Source organism: Sander vitreus, chromosome 8 (assembly GCF_031162955.1).
Source record: "Sander vitreus isolate 19-12246 chromosome 8, sanVit1, whole genome shotgun sequence".
In the NCBI taxonomy this organism is placed as follows: domain Eukaryota; kingdom Metazoa; phylum Chordata; class Actinopteri; order Perciformes; family Percidae; genus Sander; species Sander vitreus.
Genome location: NC_135862.1, coordinates 33640327 through 33659907, shown reverse-complemented (window position 1 = coordinate 33659907; position 19581 = coordinate 33640327). Strand labels below are relative to the sequence as shown.

General features: G+C 42.6%; 1 protein-coding gene across 2 annotated transcripts; it reads right to left on the bottom strand.

The window, feature by feature from the left end:
- Positions 1–573: 573 nt before the first annotated feature.
- bcl2l13 (BCL2 like 13) lies at positions 574–18888 on the bottom strand. Of its 2 annotated transcripts, XM_078257892.1 has the most exons (8): positions 18737–18888; positions 17410–17614; positions 16917–16940; positions 15669–15755; positions 13459–13615; positions 11337–11409; positions 11087–11215; positions 574–3084 (listed from the first exon to the last, which is right to left on the bottom strand). In XM_078257892.1, exons 2-8 carry the CDS (start codon positions 17549–17551, stop codon positions 2050–2052), a joined length of 1647 nt encoding a protein of 548 aa, XP_078114018.1. In that variant the 5' UTR covers positions 17552–17614; positions 18737–18888; the 3' UTR covers positions 574–2049. The 2 variants fall into 2 exon arrangements, with proteins under 2 accessions (XP_078114018.1, XP_078114019.1); XM_078257893.1 differs by lacking the exon at positions 16917–16940.
- Between the last annotated feature and the right edge of the window lie 693 nt (positions 18889–19581).

Genomic DNA, 19581 nt, shown 5'->3' with positions numbered 1-19581 from the left:
TTCAATACTGTGTTTTAACAACCATTCATGAATCTTCAGTGATAAAACTTACAATATCTCCAAATTCTCAGAGAAATTTAGTCAGTGGTGAGGCAGCAATGAGGACAAAACAATTTGTCACCTGCTGTCAATGAAGCACTTATTGACATCAGTTCTCAAAAGGGTAGGAGAACTCATTTAGTCTACAATAGCCTCTTCCCGACCAAGTAGTTCCAGGAACGTAGTTCTAGGAACAGTCCACTTCTAAACAGTTCTACTAACTACTCTCCCCCAAAACCGGTTTACCATTTGCATTCACACTGGCCAAGTGGCCATAGGAACTGACCTTTTGTTATTATAATCACAGCCATCTAACCACCATTATGCAGAAGTAGGAGCTGAAAGAGTTACAGGAACTGCGGCCAGAGGAACTTCATAATCGCCAAATTGGTCCAATCGGAACAGGAGAAAAAAAAAAAAAGGGTTCTAGGAAAGTTTTGTTCTAAGAACTGCAAAAATCCCTCCGGTCGGAAAGCGGCTATTGAATGTGGGTGGGGAGGCGGTGGACGTTCCACTAAACGGTTTAGTGTCTGTTTACTAATAACTGCACCAATAGCCGTAGCCGGGTGATATTCATGCAAAAATATTTCATAGCAACACAAGAGGTTGAATGGTACTTCAAAACCAAATCTTTATAGCAGCCTTTTCTATGCATATGTGAAACCATACTAACACGTTGATTTGATCACGCCGTTTTGATTTGTCGTTGAACACATTTTTGCTTTTAACGGCTGATTCTTCTCAGGGAGGGTATCCTGGAAATCATTACAGGACAATCAGTCACTGGAAAGTTGTGCCATGAGTCAGGTACATTATAAGCAGATGAGTAGTAGCAGTATTTTGCTCTGTATCCTTCACTGGGGACTAAAGACAACTGGCAGAGAAAGTAAAGCCAGGGAAGAAACTGCAGACTAAATGTGTTTTTAACTGAGGAAAGGAGTAGCCCATCCAGTACATCTGTTAAAGGGATGACTACATGTATGTACTGCAGTCACATTCCTGCTACTCCCCCTGTCTGGAGTAATACTGCTTACTCTGGCTTGGTAAATACAAGCAGTGGCTGACATTTTCCTTTTTTAGCTAATGCAAACCAAATGTAGTTCAGTGTACACAAAGACTCGGGTATCTTTCAAAGTACTGCATGACACCTTATACTGTAGGAATACAATAGGAAAATCCATTGCAACAAGAATAAATACACCGTTACTCGCATTTTTATCCATTTCCACAAATGCAGCAGCAGTACCGTACCTCAGGACACATTTAAATACTTTTATCCATTCTTGGGCAAAAGCCTTTAATGTTTCAACACACAAAAGCTAAAATATGCTGCATGTGAAGTGATACAAACACTACACGTAAAATCAAATTGATGTTTTTTTTTTCCCATACCAGCATCATACATTTGGTTTGCTATTCAGAGAAAGAATCGGAATAACTCATCACAGTTAGAGGGGGAAATCTAAGTAAATGCCACTTTGCTGCATAGAAAGAGAGAAAGCTAGAAAACCTTGAGTCCCACAGCAACAGTAGAGTGGGCTTTGAGGTTTACTTAGCTAAGGGAGTGTCGTCAGCAAAATTTTCCATGTAGATAAGTGGACTCAAAAATGATACAAAACAATCCTAACAGTGAGCCAGAGACACAACAGAAAGCGAAACTAGCAGAAGAGGGATACAAGTCCACAAACTTTCCAATCTAAGAAAAAAGGGCTGGAGTCTTGAGAATTTCCACACAAAAGTGTGAGTTAACCCAAAACAGTAAGAGAGCTAAATCAAAGAGAACAGTGGAGTGTTTGCTCCTGGTGCAGTGGAGCAGCCAGGACGCCCAGCAGGAAGGTTGTGGATGAGCCAGGGGGAGATTTTGGTTTGCTGGGGGGCTTTTTCACAGATTTAAACCTTCAGAAGCATTGCAAAAAAAACCCAGCCTTGTTTAATAAATCCAACACAATACATTTATTCCTACCTTAACATCTTGTAATTTGCGTTCTCCTCCCCCCTGAGAAAGATTTTCTAATGCCTCCTGTAGTTTACGGCACCGTATGCCATTACAGCAGCGAGGACCACCAGTGCAGCACCTCCATAAAGCAGCACTGGGAGCTCTGGTTCTGGTTTCGGCTGCACTGGGGGCTCCTCAGGCGGGGATTCTACAGGGGCCACTGCAGCCTCTAGGACAAGGGGTGCAGCAGACGGGGCCTCTGGCTCTGCCACAGTCTCTGGCTCGGGAGGCACTGTGACGGGCTCCGGCTCCTGTTCTGGTTCAGGAGCTGGTTCTGAGGTGGCTTCAGGATCTGCTGGTTCTGCCTGGGTTTCCTTGGCTAGAGATGGTGGTGCCACCTCAGCAGGCACTGGGGTGGTGGGGGAAGCTGGTTCTAGTTCTGGCTCAGGCTCTGGTTCAACTGCAGGAACAGATAAAGGTGCTGCAGGTTCTGGCTCAGACGGAGGGGGAGCAGCAGCTTCAGGGACCGGGGGAGGCAGCTCGGGTTCTACGGAGAGGAGGGAAGGCTCCGCCGACAAGCTTGCAGGCGCCTCTATTACAACTGGCTCCTCTAGTGAAAGCAGGGAGGCCGGGGCTGTGGAGTCTGCCTCGGCTGACACTGGAACAGGTGGAGACTGGTCCCTGAATTCTTCCCTAAGCTCGGCTAGCTCGCTCTCTGTGCCTAAAACACTCATCATGCTTTCGTCTATTGCTCCGACTTCCCCTCCTTCCTCCAGCAGCTCAGCATCTTCGCGTTCAACGTGGACAATGTCCGAGTTTGAGGAGTTGTTTTCGCTGCGCTCCTCGGCCAGAGCCACGCCCTCATTGCTGTCCAGGCTCTTGACGTCTTCGGGGTCCATCGCACCAACCTGTGCCCAAGACTCGTGGCCGGCCAGAGACACGGGTAAGCTTTCGGTCTGCCAGGAGCTCTGCTCACTGCTGTTGTTGTCTCCAGTGCAGAGCAGCGAGGAGGGGGGGCTGAGCTGGTCAGGGAGGATGTAAATGTCGTTGCTGTCTTCAGCAATGGTCACACCGCGCTCCTCCTCTTGCTCGAGGCTGAATATTTCACCCTGTGGTAGACGGACAGAGACAGAGATGGTATCAACATCCTGTAGATTAGAAAACAGGTGAAGAATTTGGAGCAATAGATTGAATTGAAATGTTAAATGTATGATCTTGTATAATGAGTTTGCTCTTTGGGTGCAACATGATGGAAGAATTATTTCACCCTAATTCTTATTCAGATCAGACAGTGCTGCAAAACACTTGGTGAACATTGAAATAACTTTTGAACTGACACTTTCAAGTGCAGAAGTCTACAGTAAATACCGAATAACTGCACTGCTTTACACCTTAAGTTAGCCTTGTGTGCCACCTAGTGGTACGCAGCTATTTATCAACAATAGATATGGGGCCATCTGCAAAGCTCTCCTGTTATGTAACGCACACACATCATATGATCTCGTGGCTATGAGTCGCTGGCACAGAGGTCAGCTTGCTGAAGCAAACTATGTTTAAATAAACCAAATGTCTGCTGAACTAAATACACATTTGACCCCAAAATATTAAAAAGGTTGAACTTTTTTTGCCAAAGCTGGTTTTTCATGTCAGCATTTGACATAACTGGAAGGAACAAACCAATATCTGAGACTGACCATACCAGCCATATCTTTCCATTTTGCTGAGTGTGCAGTGGAACACGATACACACGGACATGCTTAGTGTCTTGAGGGCATACGTTGAAAACAGTGGATTCATTCATATGTTGTTGTGGGTGGCAGTTTGCTGCACCTTGAAATTTGAGCTTTATCCTCTCACATTATCCAGCAGCAAAATCTAACACCGCCCACACAACAGCCCTGCAAGTCTAGGTTTGAACAGGTCTGAACTTTGGACTCATGCACATCCCCATCATTATGTCAGAACAACGCAATATAACTCACTGCACCAGAGCACAAACATTATGAACAAACCATGTCTCTTCAGTTGTTGCTATCCTACTTAATGCTGTTCCAATAAGACTACGAGTCATGCTAGCTGCGTTGTCAGGCTGTGCTTAGGGCTAGCAGTGCTTTGAGCTAAACGCTTACTTGAGCATGCTAACACGCTGCTCACAGTGACAATGACAACATGCTGATTATAGCAGGTATAAATGTGAAGCATGCTAACATTTGCTGCTTAGTGCGCAATACAAAGTGCAGCTGAGGCTGATGGGAATGTCATTAGATTTGCAGGTATTTGGTTAAAAAGAATATCCCATAGGTGGGACCTAAACGGACAAGATTTAAACAGACAGCGGGCACAGCGGTGTTTGTTTGTGTGAGTGCAGCAGACAGAGAGGTTCTGACAGCTCCCAAGGCAACTCATTTTTTTATTTTTAGGCATTTTTAGGCCTTTATTGACAGGATAGCTGTAGACATGAAAGGGGAGAGAGAGGGGGGAATGACATGCAGCAAAGGGCCGCAGGTCGGGGGTTGAACCCGGGCCGGCTGCGTCCACGAGTAAAGCTCTATATATGGGCGCCAGCTCAGCCAACTGAGCTATCCGGGCACCCGGCAACTATCTCATTTGAAGAAATGATAATATGGTATTGTGTTCTTCAGTGTCCCTGAACGCCAATTTGCATCTGATCCACACACCATTTAAATTCCCAGCAGGCATACAGTATGTAAACTATCAATGACCTATGTAAATATGACATGGTTAAGCTGTGAAGGCCATTTTCCTTAAAAGGACTTTTGGAGGATGCGACGACAGCTGTATCCAGGGAGGCAGGAAAGAGATTAAATCTAACAGCGTTCCATCGTTATCCGACGTTTGCTTTCTCCATAAGCTGATTTGCATGTGGGAGAGCAAGAGGGTTTCACCCTCAGGTTACAGGCTCGCCATCAGCTGGACAGAACAGGACAGGGATGCCATGTGGGCGAAAATCCACAGCAAAACGTTGCTGATGGTATTCAGGAACATTAACTATCAATCCTTCTACATTTACAGTACGTTTCAAGCTCCTGCCTCTACAAAATCCTCACCAATCTCAAATTTAAACCGACGGTAAACCTCAAAAGGAGGTTACGCTGAGTGCCACAGTATGTTGTCAATAAAGAATACCAACTGGGTGTCCCCAACCCGACGAGCACAAGCACCAACTATAAACCATTACACAGGTCAAATGCGCCATCTAACCAGGTCAAGTCCAAAGCTAGATTCATAGTGATGAATAATAATAAAACTTAACATAGGATTCATGAACAAACTAAATGTATGAACAATTCTTGCAAATAACTTTTAAATATGCGTCAACAATTTAACAAAGCATAAATAATGCAAAACACACACCTGAGGAGACAATCCACTCTGAATGTGCCGTTCTTTCCTTAATGCTCCATGTTGTCCTCCAGCCCGGCTGAAGCTAGGAAACGCACCCTAACCTTTCGAGAGTTCTGTCGAGAGGCGTGTTCCACAGTTCTCCTCGCCTTAAGGCAAACTACTGTATCAAACAAGTTCACATTCCTGCTGTAGAGCCTACCTAGTCTACCTGCCCAGGCTCTACCTTTTCCTTCTCACGGAGCTGCTAGTGCTTCACTGTAACAACACTGCCCTGCTCTTAACTGACACTTAACACTGAATCTGAAAATATCTCTAAACACACCGATTCTGGGAGAAGAAGTCGCTGCCAAATTGTTGCCACAGTTAAGAGTACTTGCTACATTGCCACATACGGTCAACATGCTGCATCCACTTGCAAAACCAAACATTAGCTCTGAGATGTTACAAAGGGCACACAGGAATACAAAACTGAATTTTTTGAATGATAATGCAAAGCAATGACTTTCACTTTCAGGGATTATTTTCATGTAATATTCACTGTCTCATATGTACTCTTGACATTTATGAGGATTATGTCATCACTGTCCCTAACTGACAAGCGCTGCAAGAGGTCACACAGCAGCTGACAAAGAGGGACTGCTAGACTGCTCGTCAGCATCTAATTGCACCCCATGTTGGTCATTTATCACCATCCAGAATGGCTACGCAGGCTGAGATGCATTCAAAATTGAATACCTCACCCAAGGAAGTATTTGCATCATAACTAACACAGATCATTTTCTTTCATGTTTTAAATACCTACAGTAACTATATGCTATACACTTCCACTTGTGAATGCCCACGTCTCCATCAACCCAGAAGAATACTGACAACCAATCTCAGCGTTTTTTCCATAAATGTATGTGAACCAAACAGACTATTTATTAAATGTTCCTACCTCCCACAATTGCTTTTGACTCAACAATGGAAAAGCAAATACATTCTTAGCATTGATTTGAATTATATAATCATGTTTGGACACACTATTATTACCTTAGGTTTCATACAGAAGCCCAGACAAGTTGAGGACTGAATGAGTTTATGAAACCTTGCATCTTTGGGAGGGGCTTGGGCAAAACTCTGCTGTGTCTGCTGCCGTTATGGCAGCTACACAATTTGCATCAGTAAATATTGCTTTTTGGCCCGTCCCCATTAACAGTGCTGGGGCAGCAGTGATACTGATGGATAGTCAAAAGGACAGAAGATGGACGGGTGCCCTGTTTAAACCTTGGCAGTCAGCCCGTGTGCTGCTGCTGTGCAATTTATTTAGCAAGCTACAAGTGGGCCAGTCAAGCCCCTGGTGATGCTGTTTTTAGAGGATTATGAGATTTATTTTGGGAGTTTCCTGAGCTTGCACAGGCACTCTAGTCTAGTCTAATCGATGCAGTGGCACAGTGATGCACATTATTTCATCCTGGGGTGTGCGAGGGGGGTGACATAACATAGGGGGAGCACTTTACACTGTGCAGGGTGCTGGGTGACATGCCCTGACACGACTCAGGCTGGAACCCTGACTGCACCTTATCCTTAAAATATCGTCACTACAACATCACCACTTCTAAGCAGCAGCAGCTATTGCCAATGTAAAACCAAGGGCCTGTTCAAGTTGCTTTATTGCCTTTTAGGGTATGCTGCTTTGACTATCAATTTACCATGTAAAGTATGCAGTAAAATAATGTATGACTTTACTAATCCTTTCTCTTCGTTAAGAGGCCAGGTGCAATTGTCAGTGTGCCACTTTTCAACCTCAGGAGTCATATTACATCACACTCACATGGACAGACAGTAATATGAAATGGCTGTTGTGCGCACTCAGTTCCCAGGCAGCAGTTTTCACCGTCAGACATCACTGAAGGACAATAGTCTGATTACTCAGGAGGAAAGACCGACAACAGCACGCAAGCATTACAGACTGACAGACAGGAGACGAAGCTGTGAACAAACTGTTAGAGACAAACAAAGAGAGGTTGGTGGGGGTACAGCCACCCAACTACAACCAACTCATTCTACTCTCCAGTTTACAGCTTGTAGTATATCTCCTTATTGCAGGAGTTCTTTCACCATGTCGACCATTTTTATCTCCCCCCTTGTCCCTCTCTAATCATGGCCTCCTCCTCCTCCTCCCCCCCGTCCCTGGCTGTGCCCTGTCTGAGGGCTGCTGGTTTTGTTCCTGCCAAATCAAGTGTACATCACATTGGGGTCCTAATAATCCTTATTGTACTCTGATGTAACTAACAAAAGGCATTATGAGAGGCACCCAAACCTACTGTAACAACTTCACCGGAAAGTGACCCGTACTAATCTGTGCGTTTAAGATTGTTTCGTGTATTTCAACAAAATAAATGCGGGAACGGATTCATAAATAAATGAGATAAATATGATTACGAAAAAAATGTCCTGACCTGCTCTCCATCTCCTCTAATATAAAAGTATAAAAGTACTTGATGTTCCCCATTTAGTAGCAATTAGCAGTGTTATATTTTCTTTTCGCTCACATTTATATAAAAAAAAACCGTCAATCCATACAATATGTTTACATGCAACCACTCAACAATGACAAAAACATGGAAATATTGCGAGATAGGAGAGACCTATTCGGCTGCCACTAGTTTTTCACTGCTGCAAAGTCACTCTTTCTGAGAGTAAACATTCTCACACATGCGTGCATCCAGACCAATGAGCTCACTCTGTGGTTGCTTCAACATCCCGAGGAAAACATCCTACCTCAATGTGAAGTCTTGGAACCCCCGGGTCACTCGACTAAACAATAGACAGTCCTAGTGATGGAGTGGATGGAGAAGGAGAAGCGTGCGTGCATGCAGCTGTCAAACTAATGGAGATTTCACTTTGCTGTCACTTGCTCACCATGCCCATCCTCTTTGTCCCTCATCTCTCACCCCTCCCTCCTACGTATTCCCTCCCCTCCTATCGCCAGTCTCTTCATGCAATCCCTCTCTCCTCCTCCTCCCCCCGCTCCATCTCGCCATTGCTGATCCTGCCCCAGCCTATCATCCGTTCATCCCGTGACATAACGCGGAGCAAGAATGTCGCTTTGTTTGGAGCCGGTGCATTATGTTCACGTTACACGGCACGAAAGCGGGCAGAGCATCATGACACGAGGTAATGGCGACTGGAGCAGTGGTTAACGTGTCGAGTCATGTGACCCTTCATCAGCATGACCTTGTTCCTAGGAGCCATCTGTGACGCAGTGTTCCACTTATTACAACACTGGAAAACAAAACGCTCTGCAATATTATCGCAAAAAAAAGAAGCTAAATCTAGCAATCTACAACAAAACAAACGTCTATAATATATTATGTCTACAATATATTATGTCTATAATACATCAAAAACAGGAAAGGTGTGAGCATCATATTAATCCTATGGCTGAGTCGGCAAGACATGTTCCTGTCCTCATTTGCGTGAGTGAGCACTACACTGGAGTTGCTTTATATCAGGGTGTTCTCATCTGAGGAATGTCACAGTTTAATGTTTCAATATGCACGGATTAAAGTGAATTTGACTGGCAAAACAGTTGAAGTCTTTCTTACATTACACAATAACAAAAGTCATAATTTAAAAAAAAAGGGAAGTTTTGCTTTGAATCCATTTTTACTTTTTTTACAACCATATTTTAAATTAAGAGTCAATGTAGATTACATATTGCAATCATAATATCAAAATCTTACAGTGAGTCATTATGGAAACAAAACTTGCGAGATATTGGGTTGTTACTTTGGCCAGTTCATGAACAAGTACATTCATGATTTTGTCCATGTTGAGATTAGTTGCTTCATGTTTAAATATTGAAAACGTCGCATTTTGTCTGGGACAAGGCCATGTGTGTTTAAATACCTGCCATGCTGATTCCACACAGACAGCTTTTTACAGTGGTTGGGCCATCATGAACGACACATCGAGTTCCGCTATGAACGTGCATACACACGTTTTTAATCACAAAAACGGTCGGTCAGCGACGTCGCTGTTGCAGCGGTAGCCGTCGTTGCCGGTAACGTACTCGTGACTAGCATCTAATGACTAGCAAGCACTTACCTACCGCTGCTGCCGTACATTATCTTCCTTAAACATATGCTGCAGAAGCAAGCACCCGGCTCCCTCAATTTGAGGCACCAAGTGCTGAACGGCTTCCCCGTCTCCACCCTGTTCCTCTTGTCCTCTATTCATGCCCAGCGCCATGTTTTTAACTCCTTTCTCAACTAAAGCTCTATCTACATGCTCCAGATTTGATAAACTTTGCCTCAATTTTTTTTAGCCGCGTTACCACGGAGACAACACCACACTCACGATTGAATCCGATTGGCTAGAACTCGTATTTATCTAAAATAGTCATACGCTGGAAATCCAGCCAGTCAGAAGCAGAGTATGAGGGCGTGTCCTGACAGTACCTAGGTAAGGACTACTAGCCAGTCAGAAGCAGAGTATGAGGGCGTGTCCTGACAGTACCTAGGTAAGGACTACTAGCCAGTCAGAAGCAGAGTATGAGGGCGTGTCCTGACAGTACCTAGGTAAGGACTACTAGCCAGTCAGAAGCAGAGTATGAGGGCGTGCCCTCACAGTACCTAGGTAAGGACTACTAGCCAGTCAGAAGCAGAGTATGAGGGCGTGCCCTGACAGTACCTAGGTAAGGACTACTAGCCAGTCAGAAGCAGAGTATGAGGGCGTGCCCTGACAGTACCTAGGTAAGGACTACTAGCCAGTCAGAAGCAGAGTATGAGGGCGTGCCATGCTAGCAGCTAGGCGAGCATTATAACGTGTGTTCCAAAGTGACCACGTTTGTCTCTGAAGTAAAGGCTGGACTACAATAGAGCTGTTTGGAGCAGTTTGTGAACAGTGTTTTCTGTTGGAGATGGTAAGTCCCTTTGGGGTGGACTTTGGGCTTTTTCACTTTATAAACCTATAACGTTAACAAAAATATATATAACAATAAAGGAAAGGGAAAAAGCCAAAAAGCATAATATGAGCACTTTAAACCCTGAATAATGTTTCCTTATGAGAAAAAGCATCATATTGCATAATAGAAATACGATCACATTTTTTGGTCTGAAGTATGATTAAATGTATGTGTGTCAACAGACGGATGTTTAAGTTGTAAGTAGATTACGTAAAGCATTTGACTCCGGACTAATAGGAGGTCGGGGGCAGCTGGTTGTGTTTTAAATGTAGTTATTATGGGGCTGCCGCTGCGGCCGCGGGTTCGGGACCTGCGGCCCTTTTCTGCATGTCATTCCCCCTATCTCACTCCTTTCATGTTTTTAGCTGTCCTATCAAATTAAGGCCTAAAATGCCCCCAAAAAAATCTTTTAAAAAAAATAGGTTGGTATTATACTGCAAAGGAAATAGCAGTGATTACACTTAAATACTGTGTTTTTATGTAGATTGTCTGATGAGGATTTATTGTCATGTATACTTATTGTAGTATGATGTACATTTTAATCATGTGTATGTTAATATGGTAGTAGATCACAGAAAAGAAGAGGGGCAGGGACTCTGGGTTATGAAAGATCTGTACAGGTCAGCTCACTGATGCCCTCACCTGGCTATTTTGAGTTCTGTACATCCATTTATTATTTGAGCATGGTGCAAGCTTTTTTTCATCTAAATATGCACACTACCCCAGGTGACAAATTTTAAAATATAGGGGTAAACATATAATGGATTTCCTCCATCGCGTGCTTAAAAACTCACCCATCCCCCTTGCTGGATGATGTAGCCAGCTTCATCCTCCTCTAGGTAGCGCACCCCCAGATGCAACAGAGTTGTCAGTGACTGGCCCTCGCTTTGTAGAGCCTGGAGCAGCACCAAAGGTACTACCACCTGGGAGAGAAGAGAAGAAGTTAAAGGGGGAGCAGAAAAGCAGTGGGGACACAAAGAGACACCGGTAAACAGCAATAGTGGGCAGATTGAATGTTCATGATCGAACTCATGGCTGACTCACATTGCTCCAGCCTCCCTGTGTGTGTGTTGAGAGATCCCGTGTTGCGTCTCTGAAACTCTGGTAGTCCAGAGGCCTAACACACAGACATAATCAATGGTAATAAACATAAGGACTACATATCGCTGTTTAGAATATCGCTGTTGAAATGACCTAGAATTATTGTAAGAAGCCACCACAAACCCAGTATCCCACATTAACTTTTGTCCACCTGCCAAGAGCCGCTAAAAAACAATATTTGGTAGGAAAGACTTAGAAGATTTGCCTTCTAACTTATCCAGGTTTGGACTTCAAAAGCGGGCAGACAGAACGTGTGTTTGTGTTGTCCGGGTCCTACTCCTTCTCTTGAATTTGCTGCATTCTTTCTGTGTATATCCATGATTTCTGTTATGATCTGCTTTCATGAAGTCAGATCGATGTTAGGTTGGTACTCACAATGTTTTTTGAGTGATCCCCTGTGTGCCAGTGATGATTTGTGAAGCCACACCTTCCTCCTGAGTCAAATTCACACACCTGGAATCTATTTTTTTTTTTTTTATATATTATGTGCTATCTACTATAAACGGGTTAGTGGATGTCAGCCATGTTTGGAACTAAAACTTTTACTATAGTTGCAAATTTGTGTGCCTTGGTTTTCTTCATTTTTTGAACATGATACGTATATCCAAGGAGCAAGCCCAAAAAGCCACTTTATACTCTCTGGGGTAGTTCCCTGTGTGTGAATGGTCTTGGTTAGACAGTTGGAAGTTGCCCAGTACAACCACAGTCTTATCTGTCGGTAAGTGTCACTTACGTTCAACTCACTTACATTCAATCTACAATAGTTTGTTTGCATTTTTATCATCTGTGTGCAGTCTCAAGCCAAGATTCAGAGATTCAGGACACTTTGGCTAGTACATACAGTATTTCCAGCACGACGCAAATAAACATAGTCGGGTTAAGATTGACACTGTGTGACAATACTTTTCCCAATAATTCCTGGATTATCAAAACGGTCTGGTTCGAGAAATAGAAGTGTTATGCTTATATTAGGGGTGGGAATTGATTGGCACCTCACGAATCGATTCCGATTCAGAGGCCAACGATTTGATTCTAAACCGAATTATGTACATTTCCATGCGGGATTTTTAAAAATATACATATAAATCTGAGTTTGTTACTCAGAGTTTGCTTATCACTTCCTAGACGTAGCAGCTAGACAAAGCTTAGATTTTGACATACAGTATTTGTCACACACAAGTTTTAATGAAATGTTTGTCTACTGAGGTTTTTATTGTGTAGTCATTCCATGCTGAAGCCTTAAACAGTCTAGTGAAAGTCCCCTTCTCTCCCAGTAATCTCTCATGTCAGAGGCTCAGTCATGTTTAAAGGGGGAGAATTGGCTTCTTAGAACATGAAACATGAGGTGGTCAGATGTCATGTGATAAAGTAGATGAACAGCCTAGATGTGTTTTGCCTAATTATTTTATTTATGTCTTATTAGATCATGTGTATATATACAAAATTCAATTTTTTTTCTCCTTTTGGCCATTTTTGTTTGGGTTTGTTTTTTCTGCACTCTTGCCTAAACTCTAAGTTGTTGTCCATTATCCCATCGTGTGTCAGTCACTCAGTTTTCTGATTTGTACTTGTTTCTACTATAATAATAATAATAATAATAATTTCTACTATATACATGCAAGAGGTAAATGCAAGCCTTTCAATCAATTTCATGCAACAAAGCCCTTTTCCTCTCACTGTTAAAGTTCAAGAGTTCACCAAGAAGAAAATGAACTAAGACGGCGTTTATCAACATTGACTTTGTGACAACACACACACACAGACACACACACACACACACACACACACACACACACACACACACACCCCCCCCCCACTGTAAAGTGTGAAAATAGTGCAGCGAGGAAAATGGCAATCAGTATTGAATAGCTGCTGCTGAAATGCTGCTGCACTGCCCCCCCCCCCCACATACACTTTGTTTTCACGTGAAATATAAGTCTTCCACCATTTCGAAGCAGTCAAGAAAAGCATGTATCCTAAGTCAGAGCAGTGATGCTGTTAATCTACACCAGTACTGCCATGTGAACTAAAATCTTTCATGAAAGTCAAAGAGTTGCAAACTGACCCTGCGAGGAGTGTGTACACGGCTGCTGCCAGGTGTGTGTCAAGCTCCGCGGCCAGCCGGTCTCCCATTGCAGCAAGGCAGTCTTCAATCGAGGCCTCTGGGATGGCGGGATTAAACACCAGCGATGTGTACCGGTCGAAGCCTGTTGTGGAAAAGGCTGCAAACACACAGACCACAGGAGAATGAAATCCCAAACAGGCAGTGCATCAACGTAAGGTGTAGGGGTGCAAGATATATCGACTCAATATCGTTATCGCAATATCACGTTGTGCAAGATTATATAGAAAGTGTCGCGGTAAGTATGCAGTATTTAGTTTATTTTGTGGAGCGCTGCGTCCCGTCCGTTGGCTGTGTGGCTTAGTTGTGTTTGATTTAGAGCCCGCTTGAAACGCTATAATGATCATCATTTCATTGGCCAGTTCCCGTGCCACTTGCACATGTTAGTGCACGTCAGCGCACGGGGCCACTACGTGACAAACCCTATGGAGCGGACCACGTGTGTGCATATTTCGACAGAGTGACAGTGTGAGTGAAGAAATAGAGACAACTAAACAGAACCAATCAGAAGCGAAAGAAAAGTTGTGTCCTGTTCTCTTTATATATTTTATACTGTCCAACCAGTAGAACATGTCCTGTTCTGTAGACATGGTCCTTATTTATTTATTCATTCATTCATGTTGTACCAGTCCAATATGACCGTCAGTTGAAATAAACCTTGTATTGTAAGAAAACTTGTTTAATTTGTTATGAATCTATTTTGATGCGTTTTCCTGTAACTTTTGTAATTTTACATATGTTTAAAAATATAGAAATGAATATAGATATCGCAATATCACATTTTGTCAATATCGTGCAACCCTAGTAAGGTGGTTTGCTTCATAAATTCAATGCCCATTCACTGGTGATAACCAAAACGTATGGGTTATTTATGTAACTACAGTTCTCTGAGTAGCATGAGAAAGGATCCTCTCCTAAGAAATTGGGTTAACACCAAACCATACGTCATTAGAAAGGATCACCTCTTCCTTGCTACACATACGCGAGGAGGGTGGACTGGAGTGACACTCAACTCATGCTACTCAGAGAACTGTGCGTTATGTCAAGAACCCAAAGTTCTCTTTCACTGCATAGACCCAATCATGTTTGGTTACAATAACTTCCAGGTAGAAAACTCCTGCGTCCTGTACATACAATTTAACAGCGCTGAGCAAACAGGGACGAGAAACAACTGGATATACTCTCATCTTGTTCATCTAAAAAGGCATGTTTGATGCTTTCATACGTCAACTCTTTCACCAACGTTAGGTTGGCGACCTAATCTACCTGTTGGGCCACAGAGTATAGAAAATGACACCAACCAAACTAGCAGGCAGTCCGACCGGCGGTGAGAGTGACTGTTGATTTGTGTCTATCCTACTGTCTACTTTATTCCCTTAGAATGCCCATATTTAATGCTGTTTTTTTTAAAAACTTTATCCTTGCACTGCTATAGTTTTTATATTACTATGTCTATCTATCTATCTATCTATCTATCTATCTATCTATCTATCTATCGCCGTTCATAACGCTAGAGTTGGTTGTTCAAAGACGCAGCAAAACAACAGTACAGAAAATAAGCGCAGCAGAAACGTCAGGTCGGACCTCCATGTTTACCTATATATCTTTAAACGTTACAGTTAGGGCTGAAAGTGACAACAGAAATAAACAAAATAAAATGCCGATTTCACATAACTCCGTGATTCAAATCAACTGCCATTTGTCTACCTGGAAGTGTTTTTTGTGTCACGGTGATTAGGTCTATCCGTTTCATGTTATACTGTATATTGACAAATATTAATCTCTGGATTCCTTTGCACAGGCAGACCAACTGTCTACAAAGAATGTGAACAAAAGAATAGCAAAAACAAATGCCAGAGAATTTACAATTGAAGGGGGGGGGGGTTTACAGTATTTAGGTTTTTGATTGTGTTTTTTTTCCCCCATTTATTTAAACTATGCTTTAAAGTTTCATATTTGTGGTTCATATATCTGCACTACAATGTCTACACAAAACCACATTGTTGTCACTTGAAATCAAAGACTTGAGACCTGAACATTACTTCGTATATAAAAAAAATAACATTTGAAAGATAACCACTGGAACTGGTTGTGCGTGCGCGCGCGCGCGAGTGTGTGTGTGTGTGTGTGTGTGTGTGTGTGTGTCCACTCACAAGCAGCGATTTCATCGTCCAGTTGTCTCATCTCCTCCTCATGTGCTTTTATTATTGTGCTCCGTTCTCTCTCATTCTGGTCATGTCCTGAAAGAGAAACACATGACATATGAACCAAAATAAGTGTCCCTTTGTGCAGCTGTATTATATATATAAATGATCTCAAATATTTAAGAATATATCAAATAAGGTATGGGATCAGATTTTGCCAACGAGCAAGCACATGACACTAGACACGCAGGTGTTGTGCACATATAAACATCAACTTTCCTGAAAAGGGAGAACCATGTTTGCAGGCTTAGGGGCAGCTAATACCAAAAACCCTTCACTTTCAACGTATTCATTTACTACCTCCTCAGCATGATGTTGCTGAACTCAAACAAGAAAAGTTAAGAGTGGCGCTCTTTCATCTGGTGCATACAAGGCACCAATGCACAGTTCATGTTTATGTAAACTATTTACAAGACTCAGTCTGCACTGCTGGGGGCATAAGGAACCACGCAATACGGACACAGATGCTGCTGGTGTGTGACCATGAGCTCTCAATCATGCAAAACACACGTGACACATTCCGCTTGGTGAACCTCCTTCCTGTTCACACACTACCCAAAGACATTGGCTATTTGTTTTTATCGTGGAACGTAGACTCCTTTGGCACAGCTAAACTGGTGACTATCAGCCAATAGAAAGAAACACGAAGGACCTTTGAAGTATCATACTTTGTCTATTTAACAGCTGTGATTTTTCCAATTCATGTTTTCAGGGCGGAAATCAAATACTGGCGGGGTTTTTTTTAACAGGAAGGAAGACGACACAGTCAATCCTTTTTATATTCTGTCTGCCTTACCCTGCAGCTCATACATCAACGCCCTGAGGACCACTGTTGGTTTTTCCTGGGCTTGGTGCTGTTTCAGCACTCCGCCAGACAGCTAACAGGCCAACTATTTAGCTTTGGTTCGTTGGTGTGTGAGTTATCCTACGGTGATTACACATGACAGGCTGTCAGAAATTGGACCGTGTCAAGCGGAAAGCAGGGATCAGCCACTCATCTAACAATCTCTGCCAATTCTAAGTATGCACACAACAAAAAAAAGGGCCAGGGAATATAGACCCCCCCCCCCCCCTCTCTTTTTTTCTCACTTCTGTGTTTCTTGCTAAAAATGCCTGAGCTTTTTTTCCCCAGATAGCTTTGTTTTCTCTGCTGTGACAGAGGGAACCTCAAATGCTCTTCCTGTAAAACTGTCTTACCTTCCAAGTCGGATGTTTCTCTCCCTGTAATCAATAATTACAAAAGGTTATTTTACCAGGAACATGCTGTGACCATAGCTTCATGGCAAAAAAGTAAGCACATTCAGTAACATTTATTTAGTTTTCAGTCTCTGGATGTGTTTCTGTGCCAATGTCAGAGAAGGCTAAATTGAGCTGGTGAACAGGTGGCAACCTGCCTACACACCCTGAATATTTTTTGTTACTGCCAAATGTGCATGTGCACACAGCTCTATTTGTGTGCTGTGTGAATGCACACATGCTGTAAGAGGTCTGCCCTAAAATATGGGTCACACACTGCACACGAAGAGACTGTCGGGAGCACTAAAACAGGGTGCCCTTGACACTTCAGTAATGAGCATTGTGTCTCTTTTGGACACATTGACACGTCATTTCTGCACTTTAATTTGAGATTCAAGCAGTACCTTAAATCAGATACTGCTAAACTATACGAAGAAGCAAAAGAAAATGTCACCTTGAGCTGGGGTTAGTGCCTGTGATCTACTAACAGGCAGCATTCCCAGATAGTTGAGCACAATGTACTTGGTTTCATAATGAAAACCCTCAGGCACAGTGGCAGTGATGGAGGCAGAAGAGGTGGGGCCTGAGGTAGCCATTGAACAGACTTGTGTCAGACTCTCGGGCACATTCGTTCTTACAGTCAAAGCTGGACGTCTCACCTGAGGAAAATCAGAACCAGGAGGAGGAAAATGAACGTGTTAATCTGACAATCATGATCGCTGCAGTACAGTCAAATCTGCCCAAATCACTCAATAACAAAACATGAGGGAATTCACATCAGAGTCTGTACAAACGTCCTGTTAACATCTGTTGTTAAACAGTAAAACAGCTGTTAGGTGGATGACATATAATAAATGTCCCACTCAGTTTCATCTCAGGCATGATAGCACAATGCCATATGTCCATTGTGCCAGGTGGACATGGTCACTTGCCCATCTGGCAAAGGGCTGATGGGCTTAAAATTGATCACAACATGTAATTTATTGGTGCATCTGGGAATGCATGGAGGGAGATAGACCCAAGACATGTCTATCTCTAAAAATGGGTACGTTGTGTACCTACGCCATGACACAATGCAGTACAGCTTACGTAACACACGTGGTGGACAGAGGGGCGTGAAAAGTCCTTCAATAAGAGCCTTTACTTAACAAATGTTCAACGAAAATGTTAATGTTGCTGTGCTATACTGTTAAGTATCCTGTGGGTTTTCTGGACAAATAATCAAGTTTTACAATAGTTTGAGCTTATTAGCTCGCATCGTCCTCCAGAGATGAGGTGACACCATGCGGACCAAAAGTGAGATCAATTCAAGTTTCACAAGTAAAAAGAAAACAAAAACTTCCGGCTTGAACTGTCAAAATAAAACCAATTGGTGGCTTATGGAGTTCCCAAACCGAGCAATACCAAAGTTCCTATGTTCAAATAAAAATATTTTAACGAGTATAGTAATTCGAATATAAATTAATACTATCATCGTTCATATTTCCAAAGTGACAGCATGGCTCCAAAAGACTGATGTTACGAAATAACGGAATAACGGTATACTCAATTAACCAGACATATAACTAGTTCGTTAGATAAGGAAGTTACTTAACAAATTAACGTTACACAATTGCCTGCTACACACTGGAAAAGTCCGTTTTTACTCGTTTTTGCAGGAACACCTTCGCACACATGCAAGCTTAGCTAGCGTAACGTTAACGTCACACGTTTCGGGTGCTATTGCGGACTCACAACTTAATTTTAACTTAAATTAAACCAAATTGGAGTCGATTTCTTACCGTCCTTGTCCAAAGGCAACCAGGTGCTGACAAACGACAGATATATGGGAAATGTGCGACACAGTCCCCAGCAGCTGGAGAGGCAGTCCACCACTGGCAGGAGGCAGCAGTAGCACAGTACTAGCTAGCTAGCACAGTGTGCTTTGGAAGTTGCACAAGCTAGCGAGAATACAGCACCACATTTCCTGTCATAACTTTCAAAATAACACTCAGTAAGCGGACGGTGTTCCAACTATTTGAGGTGACTGATAGCGTTAACGCTAACTTTAAAGTCAGAGTGTGATATTTTGTTGGGTCGAACGTTAATTAAGTTTTCCAGTGGATCGAATGTGGATCCTAGCAACCGCACGTGAAGGATGGATGTCAGTTAAGCGCGGGATTTTCTTCTGAATGAAAAGCATAATATGCTTATGATAAATATATAAATAGGTATAATAAATATACCTTTCTAAACAGTGAAACTTTACACTTATCCATAACCTTATGAACCTTAAAGATGGAAGATAGCATCAAATATGACGTGCATGGGGCTGTCAAAATTAACCAATTAACTACACAAGAACAGTCTCGCATTGCCGAGTAACGTTACATAAGCCAATATAAGCAAACAAATATGTCCATGTTCCTACAGTTAGCTAAATATTGTGAAGGGTGTGTGTGTGTGTGTGTGTGTGTGTGTGTGTGTGTGTGTGTGTGTGTGTGTGTTATTATTATTTTTTTTATCATAGACAGTTTTTTATGCTATAATAATGGGGAGGGGGTATGCACCCAAATGAATAAAAGAAATAAAATATATATATATTTTTTAAATGAAATTGTATTCTATAGTTTTGACCGGATGTTTT

Bases quoted from the DNA above. Each gene is read 5' to 3' on its own strand.
- bcl2l13 (XM_078257892.1), bottom strand. From the start codon at position 17,551: ATGGCTACCTCAGGCCCCACCTCTTCTGCCTCCATCACTGCCACTGTG. The intron at 16,941-17,409 runs GTGACATTTTCT...TATTGATTACAG, and splicing joins GGCACTAACCCCAGCTCAAG to GGAGAGAAACATCCGACTTG. The intron at 15,756-16,916 runs GTAAGACAGTTT...TTTCTCTTTCAG, and splicing joins AGAAACATCCGACTTGGAAG to GACATGACCAGAATGAGAGA.